Source organism: Microtus ochrogaster, chromosome 17 (assembly GCF_000317375.1).
Source record: "Microtus ochrogaster isolate Prairie Vole_2 chromosome 17, MicOch1.0, whole genome shotgun sequence".
NCBI lineage: Eukaryota > Metazoa > Chordata > Mammalia > Rodentia > Cricetidae > Microtus > Microtus ochrogaster.
In genome coordinates, this window is record NC_022019.1 from 13,136,818 (window position 1) to 13,147,952 (window position 11,135).

The following is an 11,135-nucleotide window of genomic DNA, read 5'->3' on the forward strand; positions in this document are numbered from 1 at the left end:
AATAATTGTAGTTGCTGCCAGGGTATGGGTGTGTGTGTACATGTGAGGGGTGCATTTGTGTTTTCAAGTATGTGCCCACACATGTGGAAGCCAGAGGACAGTCTCTGATGTTTACTGACTGACAGTGGAGCCAAGAATAATTTTACAAAGTAAGGAAATAAGTGTGAAACAGTTTAACCAAAATCATACAGTAAGTGACAGAGTTTGGATATAAACTGCCTGGTTCCAAAGCTTGTGGTCTTAATATTTTATGATTTCTTCAATGTAAGAACACTGGTGTATTTGAGGGGCATTTTTCTTCTTTTGGATATTGTACTCAGAAGTTGTATTTTTAGGTTAGTCACTTAGTTTATTATTTCTTTAGCTCTATTTTTTTTGTTTGTTTGTTTGAGACAAGATCTCATGTAGCCCAAACTGGCCTCAAGTATACTAATGGTGGAGAATGACCCTGAATTTGTGATCCTCCTACCTCTACCTTCCAAGTGCTGAGATTACAGATGTGTGCTCTCACACCGGTTCATGTGCTTCTGGGCTTCACCCAGGCTTTCCTGCTGCCTGCAAGGCAAGCACTCTTTCAAGTGAGCATCATCCCCAGCCTGCGCTCTGAAATCTTACAAGATGATATCTTAAGTTCTTCTCACATGCAGTAAATGAATCTAGAAACTGCTTTCCCATAAACCACATCTTTCTCTTCTTTTAAAAATATCATTAGTTCAAAATTATTATGCTTCTCCTCTCCTGGCATGTTGAGGTTGCTACGGAAGTGGGGGTGATTAAGACACAACCATTATCTTGAAGGAAATCATAGCCCAGTGGAAGAAAGTTAACTTGAGTCAGGTGACACCATGACTAAAGCAGAATCATCTGTGAGTTCTCCTTTTCTTCCATAGAAAACGAGCTCTTTCTTAGCATGCACCAGAAAAAAAAAAAAAAAAAGTATGTGACTAATGACAAACAGATCTGGAAATACTTACTAAAATAGCTTAAAGTTTCTATAACAAGAAAAATAATTGTTAAGTGTACAAAGATTATAATTATCTTTCCCACCCTTCATAGCCAGGTTAAAATGTCTCTGAATAAGAAAGCCTTACGTTGGATCCTGAGGTTTAGAAGTGTTTAGGTAGTCGTTGTAAAAGATTTCCAGATAACAACACAAAGTACTTTATTAACTCTGCCTTAAAATAAAGCCCAGCATTTCAGGGGCTGGAGAAATAGCTCAGCGGTTATGAACACTGGCTTGTCTTGCAGAGGACTCAGGTTTGGACCTAGGTTCATTTCTCAGCACTCACATTGTGGCTTACAACTGATAGGGTCTTTTGCTTGCTTGCTTTTTTTTTTTTTTTAATTGAATTTTCGAGACAGAGTTTCTCTGTAGCTTTGGGGTCTGTCCTGGAACTAGCTCTTGTAGATCAGGCTGGCCTCAAACTCATAGAGATCAGCCTACCTCTGCCTTACAAGTATTGGGATTAAAGGTGTGTGCCTGGTCCACCCAGCTACTGGCTTGCTTTTTAAATCATGAGATTGCAAACAATTTGGGGATGTTTTAAAGATTTCTCCATTGTATACAAGACTGAGAATGCTATTGGTGATGACATTGCTGTGTAAAGAAGAGCTCTGGCTTACTGTTCTGTAAAAACTGATTTCCCTTTTCTAATTATTTTTCAGTCTGCATTTGAAAAAGAAAAACTCTCTAAAATAATTTACTTTTTGTATGATTTGCTTTAGAAAGAAAACAGTATTGTTTTTTTTTTAATCCAGAAGAGATATTATATTCTCCACCTGTGTGCATCATGGTAACATCTGAGCATTTGCATTCTGCTGGGCAGTTCATTCTGAATCAGGCAAGGTCTCTCTCCTTTGTCTCTTTGCCCGCTGAGTAGTTACAAGCTTGAATAATGAGAGACAAGTTTGTTCTTTAATCATTACGTTTTATTTTTTATTTACTTAAAGGTGGACGGTTATGCAGCAATCATTGGTAAAGGTACCAGAACCCAAGTTGAACTTTGTTACAGTGGGCCACACTGGCTCCTCCTAATTTTATAAGAAGTAATTACCTTAAGATGACAATTGCTCTGTTTAAAAGACAAAGGTTATTTATAAAATGTTTGAAAAGTAAATTTATATTGATTTTCTTCCAGTGATCAAAGGAAAATCTGGGGGTTGAAATTCTACTTTATTAATACGTTTTTCACAGCAGCACAAATAAAGTGAGATTTAGAGAGGAAGAGAAATAAACCGAAAGGGTGAACTGCCAACAGCTCCTTACTTGCCCAACCTTGTGTTGCTTTAATTTGAAGCCAATGCTTTCCTGAAAGGAACAAATTATAGTTTATAGATCATGCCTGATGTGTGTAGTGGTTAGCATTCCCTGGCTGCTTCTTCCTGGCTGCGCTGCAGTGCTTCCTCAGACAGGAAGAGTTCACGGTGAAACTTGCTGCCACTCTGTTCCACGGCTTGCTAGTCTCTGTGCTACATTATCTTAATTACTGTAGATTATAATAGGCTCTTGTGTCAATAGGACAAGTAATTGACTTTTCAAAGTGTAATAAAAGTAAAAGCTGATAAAGCAGCATAATGTAATTAAGACATGTATAAAAGTTGTAACTCGAAGCTTCGATTCACAAACTGGTGGCTGAGGGTGTGGCTCAATGGTAGAACATTTATCTGAGCACACAGAAGGCCCTGGGCTCTGCCGTCAGTCCCCAAGAAAACAAAAAAAAAAAAATCTCCACTCTGTGTTACTTGTATAACAGGCTACCTGAACCTAATAGTTTATTTTCTTTCTCTTTTTAATAGTATGTTTTCATATGGCCTTATATGATTACGGGTTTGATGTAAGCCAGTGATTTGTGATTAACATACTTTAAAAAATAAAAGCTAATCAAACACAGTATGTATCTGCATTAGAAAAATACAGATTTTGCTTGGTAAGGAAAAAAGAACCAAGAGCCAAAGACTCTGCCAACCTGATTCAAAGCAAAAATCTCAACAACAGTTTAGGCTACCAAGTAATGTGAATATACCTTAGGTTCCTTTTAATGCAAGGCTTTCCCTCCTTAATATGAATAATTTTTTTCCATTTACTTAAAAAGAATTTAAACCTCATGGCTTTGTTAGAGTATGAATCTAATAGGAAAAATAAGATATAGGTGAATGTTTTCCACATGTGCTTCAATAAAGCCATAAGTAGTTCTACTGGCGAAAATTAGAGTGCTTGTGGAGATCAGGTGCCATATAGGTTGTTTACAGCTAGTCAGGCTATTCCAAAAAACAGCAACAAAAAAAACAGGGCAGTAGTCAAAGTTGATGCAGGTGTCACCTTTCTCTGGGATTTTTCTTGGTTTCCTAGGTGACAAGCCAAAGGAATACATCGATGAATTCAATTAGGGTTATGTGTTCATGAGTTTTAAATGTCAACTTGATGCAACCTGTTCTAGACCACAAGGGAAGAGTCTCAAGGAGGGATGGTCCAGATCCGGTTGGCCTGTGACAATGTTGGTGGGGAATTATCTTAATTACAGGAAATGATGTGGCTTCACAGACCCAGTCTGCTATGGATAACACCGTGGATTTGGGCCTTAGACTATGTAAAAGAGAAAACTTGCTGAGCACCAAACAGGATGCATTCCTTGTTTCCCTGCCCCTAACTGTGGGTGTGATGTGGCCACTTGTCCTTTGTTCCTGCTGCTGCGGCTTCCCTAGAGTGGTAGGCTGTAGCCTGTTTGGTGAACTAAAATAAACCTTCTGTCCCAAAGGGTTTTGTTGTTGTTGTTGCTGTTGTTCTTTTATTTTTGTTTTTGTTTGTTTTTTGGGTTTGGTGGTTTTGGTTTGGTTGGTTGGTTGGTTTTTTGTTGTTGTTTTGCTTGTTTTTGGTGAGGGTATTTTATCACTGCACCAGAAACAACTTAAGGCAGGTTATATTTATAATGTCAGAAAGATTCTGGTGTTTTTGGGAATTTTATAAAAGAAAAAACAATGTAGTTAGTGCTTCTCTTTTTTCCCCTTTACTATATAAGGATCGATTTATTTTTCAAGTTTGTTTTCTTTAAGAAAAACTATTAATTCACTTCATTATAGAGTTATTTTAAGTAAAATTGAGCATATATTTTTTCCTTTATTTAAGTATGTTTATTTGATGGGCTTTGCCCTGTGTATCATGTTTATATACTATAGACCCTCAGTATTTTTGTGTTCTCTGATGTATAACCAGGTAATGCATTCTCCAGCTCTTTTCCTCAGTCATAGGGAGGCTCCTTTTAGAGCACTCACTTGACCCCCTCCCCTTGGTATCTTGGACTTCTGCTCCAACACTCACAATGTATATTTCTTGAGTCATTGTCTTGCTTTACCCTTGCCATCCACAGGTGCTAACTTGTCTCCCCTGGAATTGTGGGTTTTACTGGAATCTTGTAATATACTATTCAGTGCTACATCCCTGCTCTCCTTCAAATCTCCTGTATGCTGCTTGCATGACTGACGGTTTTTGTGGTTGCTTTGGGTATTACTGATTTTGTTTTTAGCACTCCTTCCCTTTAATTTAAACATTTCTGTTCTGTGAGTAATGTTGATTTATAAAAGACAGTATTATACAGCATAAAACACTAGAGGAAAGAACTTGGGAAATAGGACCTCCCGTCTGTCTTCTGTCGCCGCCTCTCATCACTTCTGCATAGTCTTAATCTTCCCGTGTTTTAGACATGTGTCTTAGCTTAACTTAGAACTCTTAATATTTCTCCTGAAACCTGCTTCCTATATCTCACCCCAGGTCCCCCCCATTCCCTGAGTGGTATCTGCATTCCCCAGTTGCTCAGACTCTTAATTTGGAGGCATCTTCGAGCCTTGTCTCCTCTCATACATTTCATTCTACCCACTAGCTTTGTACAACCTCCACTTCCTCTCTTGACCAAGTGTTCTTCTACTTGGGCAGTGGCCTTCTGAGGGCACTCTCGCTCTTCACAGCTTGTTTCAGCATGGTAGCCAGAACACACGAGTGAACTTGGTTGCCTCTTTGAACAAAGCCCTTCAATGGCTTCCTGTAGTACTGGAATAAAATGTGTATTCTTACCATTGCCTATCGTTTGGTTCCTGCTACTTCTATGCCTGTATCTCCTGCCATTCTCCTCCTTGTATGCTTGGCTCTAGCTTGGCTTTAGCTTTACTGGCCACTTTGTTTTTCCTCAAAAGTAACAAATTTTCCTTAGGATTATCATTATCATTGTTGCTGTTTGAAATACTTTCACTCCAAAATGCACCCTCAACCCCTACTTAATGTGTCATGTCTATGGAGAGACCTTGGCCATTCTGATCATTTCTAAACCCTCTCTATCATTTCATACCCCGACTCTTCTCTCCTTTGCTCCTTACCTTGCCTTAGTTGTTTTACTGCTCCCTAAATGCCTAAGAGTTCATTTCCTTGTGTATTAGCAGCACTGTACTGTACCTCTCCCTAGAATGGAAATTCAACAAGGACACAGAATTTTCTAACTCATCTGCTGTGGGACATAGTAATACTCAAATTTGAATGCCTGGAGATGCAAATAAATTTAACCTTCAGGTGAATCGTTTCTCCTCCCTATATTTTGACTCCATATCTATAAAATGAAGGGCTTGCACAAAGTTCATGAGTATTTACTCCAACTTCAGATGATCATTCCCTTATAGTCACAAGTTTAAGGCACTTAACTTTTCAAGTGATTTTTGAAGACACATTGCTCAAGCCAGTACCTGACAGCCACAGCACTTCTAGGAATTATATGACTTCTATTGCACTCTCCCGGTGCACTTCCTTGTTTGCAACTTGACTAGTTGTATTTTCTAAGGTTATTATCCATTGGCTGCCTCATTGTATTATTATTTAAATTTCCTTATTATTATTTATGTATATGAGTAGTTTTGCTGTGTGTATGTCTGTGTGTATGCCTAGTGTCCACGGAGGCCAGGAAAGAGCATCTGATTCCCAGGAACTGCAGTTATAGACTGTTGTAAGCCATCATGTGGGTACTAGGAATCAAACCCAGGCCCTTTGGACCAACAGCCAGTGCTCTTAACTTCTGAGGGATCGCTCTAGCCCCTCTTTGTATTATCCAATTAAATCCCCTTTCTACAGTTAAAATATCTTTTTCTGATCAGTCCTCATTTGAGCATTCATTGCCTGTAAGAAAATGTGATTTGAAGCATATTTCTTAGCCACGCCATTCTTGCTGTACTCCACCTCTGTGAAATTCCCCTTCCCATCTCTTTCTCTGGATACATACAACCATGGTCAATGTACATGTTAATTGGCTTGATGGATTTCTAAGTCATGGAGAAGACAAGAAAAGTAGATATAAAAATTAGTGTCTCGTTATGCTGTAGTTTTCCCAGCCAGGGTGTTGTGGCACACACCTGTAGTCTTAGTACTTAGGAAGTTAAGGAAAGCAAATGTGTGTGGTAGCTCACCCATGCACTGTGCACTCAGGTGGCAGAAGAGGTTTGCCACAAGTTCAAGGCCAGCTTGGGCTTCAGAGTGAAACCTCATCTTAAAAGAACAGAGGCTTCTGGGAGGTGGTGGTGATCTCAGCACTCAGAAGGCAGTGACAGGGTAATCTGATTTCAAGGCCAGCTTGGTCTACCGAGTAGATTCCAAAGCTACATAGTAGAAACTCTCTGGAAAAACAAAGCAAAACAAAACAAAAACCCACCAGATGCTGTGGAGCCAGAGGGTGAGGGAGAATGAATGTATTAGTTCAAGGGTATCCATGTTAAGACATTGTTTCAGAACAAAACATAAACAAATAAAAAGGTTTTCAGAGATCTAGAGGTTCATAGACTATAGGACAATGCCTAGAATTTGCCCTTTCCAACTCTTCATTGTCTGTTATCTTAGAAAAAAAAAACTTAAGTAAATATCTTCCTTACTGCAGGACTTTTCAGAAACATCAGCAGACTAATGTAAAGATTCTTTAAGAGGGGAGTATAGTCTCCAAGTTTTATTTCACCACAGTATCTTTTTTTAAGCTTTATTTTTGCTTCTGGGTGAGTATATGCCACATATGTGGGTGCTTGAGGAGACCAGAAGAGGGTGTCAGATCTTCTGGAGCTGAAGTTACAGGCATTTATGGCCACTTCCCCCCAGCATGGGTGCTAGGAACTGAAATCAGCAGGTTCTCTTAACTGCTGAGCCATCTCTCCAGTCTTATATGGGAGACTGCTGTGCTCCGTGAAACATAGTTCTGAACATTTGCTAGGTACAAGCATTGTTGTAACTATTTATGTGTCATTTTTTATGAAATAGACATTTGTTCCTTAATATTTCAAGAAAATCTTCCTTTAAAAAATGCGTTGTGGAATTGGAAAGACAGTTCAGAGAAGTGGCTAAGAGCAGTGCGACTCTTGCTTAGTACCTGGGTTCAGTACCCTACATGACAGCCTATAATCCAGCTCCCCAAGATCCAGTGTCATCCTCTGGTCTGTGTAGGAACCAAGCATACAGTGGCACACAGACATGCATGCAGGGAAAACACCATACACATAAAATAAGCAAATATTTAAAAACATACATTGAAACTGGGCATGGTGGCATACACCTTTAATGCCAGACTTTGGGAGGCAGGCAGATCTCTGAGTTTGAGACCAGCATTGTCTACAAAGCAAGTTCCAGGATACCCAGGAATACACAAAGAAACCTTGTCTTGAAAAAACAGCAAGAAGAAAATTGATTAAAGCAACAGCCAGAATGCTAGCATAAGTAAAAGACAATAAGGAGTATTGAGTGCAAAGTTGAAGACTACCAGAGGCAAAAGTCTCCAGAGTAAGGGCAGGGGTTTCCCCAGCAACAGCAGGACTTCACAGACAGTGAACTTTCAGGTAGTAACTGATATTAGCATCACTGTATGTCCAGAGATGTTTTTAGACAAATGTTTGGCATACCCTACCCAAGAAGTTATCCAAAGGGCATTGTATTAATGGGAAAAGAAGGGAACCTGAAGGGAGAAGTCATAAGTAGTTCTAGGCAGAGTTAGTAATGATAATATTTTTGTGATATCTGAATATTTCAAAACTAAGTAGCTGTGGAAGGGAGCACTGTCTTGTGAAGAGGATGTGTTGCTGAATAATTTTAACTATAATCTTTTTTGAGGGGGAAGCTTGGTTTTTGAGTTTTTGAGATAGGATTTCTCTGTGTAATGGTCCTGGCTGTTCTGGATCTTGCTTTGTAGACAGAGATTCACCTGCCTCTGCCTCCTGAGTGCTGGGATTAAAAGTGTGAGCCACCACCACCAGGCTTTTAAGTGTAATTTCTTCCTAATAAAACCAAGCATAAGTAGCCAGGTGTGGTGGCACACACCCTTAGTCCCAGCACTCGAGAGGTAGAGGCAAGTGGATCTCTGTGGGTTTGAGGCCAGCCTGGTCTATGGAGAGAGTCTGCATCAGTCAGGGAAACACAGTGAGACCCTATATAAAGAGTTTTTAAAGTATATGTTTAAATACATGTGTATTTACTGAGTATCACTCATGTGTTGAGCACTACTTAAGGCCCTGGAAATTAAACACTTGGAATCTATGTGAACTTCATGGAGTTTACATTTCAGTGGTAAACTACACATTGTTTTTAAAAGGCACAACTAGCACAAACAGGTCTTGCTGGGAAAGAAACAGTCTATGAAGAGGTGTTGGATGGGTAAGAAATAGCTGATGAACAATGTTAAAGTGAGACAAAATGTAAGGTGAAAGAACATTAACAAAGCGAGACAGAAGTCTAGAGCATCCCCCTTACTAGCAAGATACAAAGTGACAGGTGACAGGATAAGAATTGGCAGGTTCACAGTCATGGGAGTGTCTAGTGTATCTCTGCTAAAACATAAGAGGTGTACAGAAAATTAGTCAAGAATATAAAAGATTGAAGGTCGGAGAGATGGCTCAGCTAAGAGTACTTGCTGCTCTTTTGAGGATCCAAGAAAATTATCCATAGAAATAAGGATACTAAGTTTGTAACTTGTTTTCACTGTTGTCTGTTGTGTTTATAATTTCTATACTTGCCTTTAAATAGATACACATATGTAAGGTGATTTCCTTTCCCTCCCTGTAGGTTACTCAGATGAGTCGTCCGGACCTGATTCTCTTTCTGATGAAGTATCTAATGGCTCTCATAGTCGGGATTCCCTCTATATTTTGGGTTGGAAGCAAAAAGACCTGCTTTGAATGGGCCAGTTTTTTCCATGGTCGTAGGAAAAAAGAGTAAGTTAACGAGTTCTCATAGTATTAATAGCCCTTGTGCGCATGCATTTATGTGTGCGTACGTGCCTGCGTGTTGGACTGGGAGAAGTATTGTAACAAGATTGTGACTATCAGCAGTGACTAGTAACATTCAACACAATAGCATGACTTTAAAATGAAAAACTAGCTGGACAGTCCTAGTTATTGGTTAGGCTGAGGTGGGGGATTAGGGGTTCGAGGCCAGACTGAGCAAGAAAGGAAGACACCATCTTAAGTAAAAACAAACATAAATAGACAACTCAAAATTTGATTTTGGTTGAGTAGAGCCATACAAATGCTTCCTTGTTCTAATCTTTAATTAGGAAGGAAGGCCAAGCATTGCAGAACATTTAAAGTATGAATTTCTTGAAATTGAAAACAAATGGATGTTTTTTCTCTTCCTATTTACCTGGCCTTCCTTACTCCCTTGTGAAGGTTCGTGTGTATTCTCATCTCTTTTCACATGAGAAAACTAAGAGCAGCTTGAATAATTGGCCACAGCCACACAGCTGTTCACTGTAAGAGGTAACTTTAGCTTCTATTTGAGGTTCTCCGTTGCTGTTCCAGGTCTATCAAACGTGTGAAAAGATAGACTGTTGCTCCATTCTAATTTAGTGCACATTAGAAGTTTATAACCTCAATTTCTTTCTTTTATTTAATTGTAGTATGAAGCGATTAAGAAAGTTAATTAAGAATAATGGTAATAGATAGCATAATATTCCTGATTTTAATGAAAATATTTCTAGTTAGCCAGGTGGTGGTGGCACACACCTTTAATCACAGCACTTGGGGGTCAGAAGTAGGCCAGTGTCTGAGTTCAAGGCCAGCTTGGTCTACAGAGTGAGTTCCAGGACAGCCAGGACTGTTAAACAGAGAAATCTTGTCTTAGAAAAAAGGAAGACTGGTGGTTCTTGGTGTTTTCATTAAATAGGATGCTGCTTTTGAAGAAGACATGTTTTCTCTGTAAGAACTTACTCATATCTATTGATCATCTATTGTAACTTTAAATGTCAAGAATGCATTAAGTGGATTAGAGGAAGAAGTGTAAAGTACTCATCAATTACCTATCTTCCGCCTGTCAAACCAGTACCATAAACAACAGGAAATTTTAACAACCCTGTTAATTCAAAAACTTACACATACTTTCTCAATATACGATGAAGTCTTTACATGTTGGGGTTGCTTTTTTTTAATTAAGTCATTTAATTTTAACTTTAACTGATTCTCACAGACATTTTACAATGATTTAATTAGATTTTTGTTAATTCAATTATTGCTTTGTTCATCATAATACACATCTATCTACTACACATCTATCTACTGTCGATCCCTTCATAACATTTAAAAGCCTTTACTTTTGATAATTTGTCCCTTTAAATTGTTTATGACTTCATTGAATATTTGCTTAATTTAATTCTTCCTAATACTTTGTCCTAAGGTTGACCACTCAGGTTTGTTCTAACACTAGATGACTATTCCTGCCACCGAGTCAAGATGGGGCCTTAAACTGCTCTTGCAAATTAAAGTTGTATCCAGTTACCGTGAAGTCATTATTACTATTGCAAAGCATGAAAGAAAACTTTTCTATCTTATAGTTATTTTTTAAAGTATTTTGGAACCTAAAAAAAAATGATGGGTGTCTTTAGCTGCAAGGGACCTTTTAGAAATAACCTGTCACCCTTTATTTCATAGATAAAATGAAGGAAAAATAGGATAGTAACTTGCTGAGATCACCTGTGTGCTTACAAAATTGGAACTACAACTACAATCTTGATTTTCTTACTCTAACACAGGCTGTCTGTCACACCACTTTAGGGCAGAATGGCATTGGGTTTGTTTTGTTGTTGTGTTTAGACATACGGTCTTATGTAGGGTAGGCTGTCTTTGAACTTGAAGATAACCTT

The 11,135-nt window shown here is 38.6% G+C and overlaps 1 protein-coding gene across 2 annotated transcripts in view; it reads left to right on the plus strand.

Annotated features, from left to right (window-relative positions):
• Nucleotides 1–11,135, plus strand: part of Fzd3 (frizzled class receptor 3) — a 65,382-nt gene that overhangs the window by 41,505 nt on the left and 12,742 nt on the right. For both annotated transcript variants that reach the window (XM_013349270.2, XM_013349269.2), the window contains exon 5: nucleotides 9,065–9,213. In XM_013349270.2, coding sequence (XP_013204724.1) covers nucleotides 9,065–9,213 — 149 coding nt within the window. The remainder of the gene's footprint in view (nucleotides 1–9,064; nucleotides 9,214–11,135) is intronic.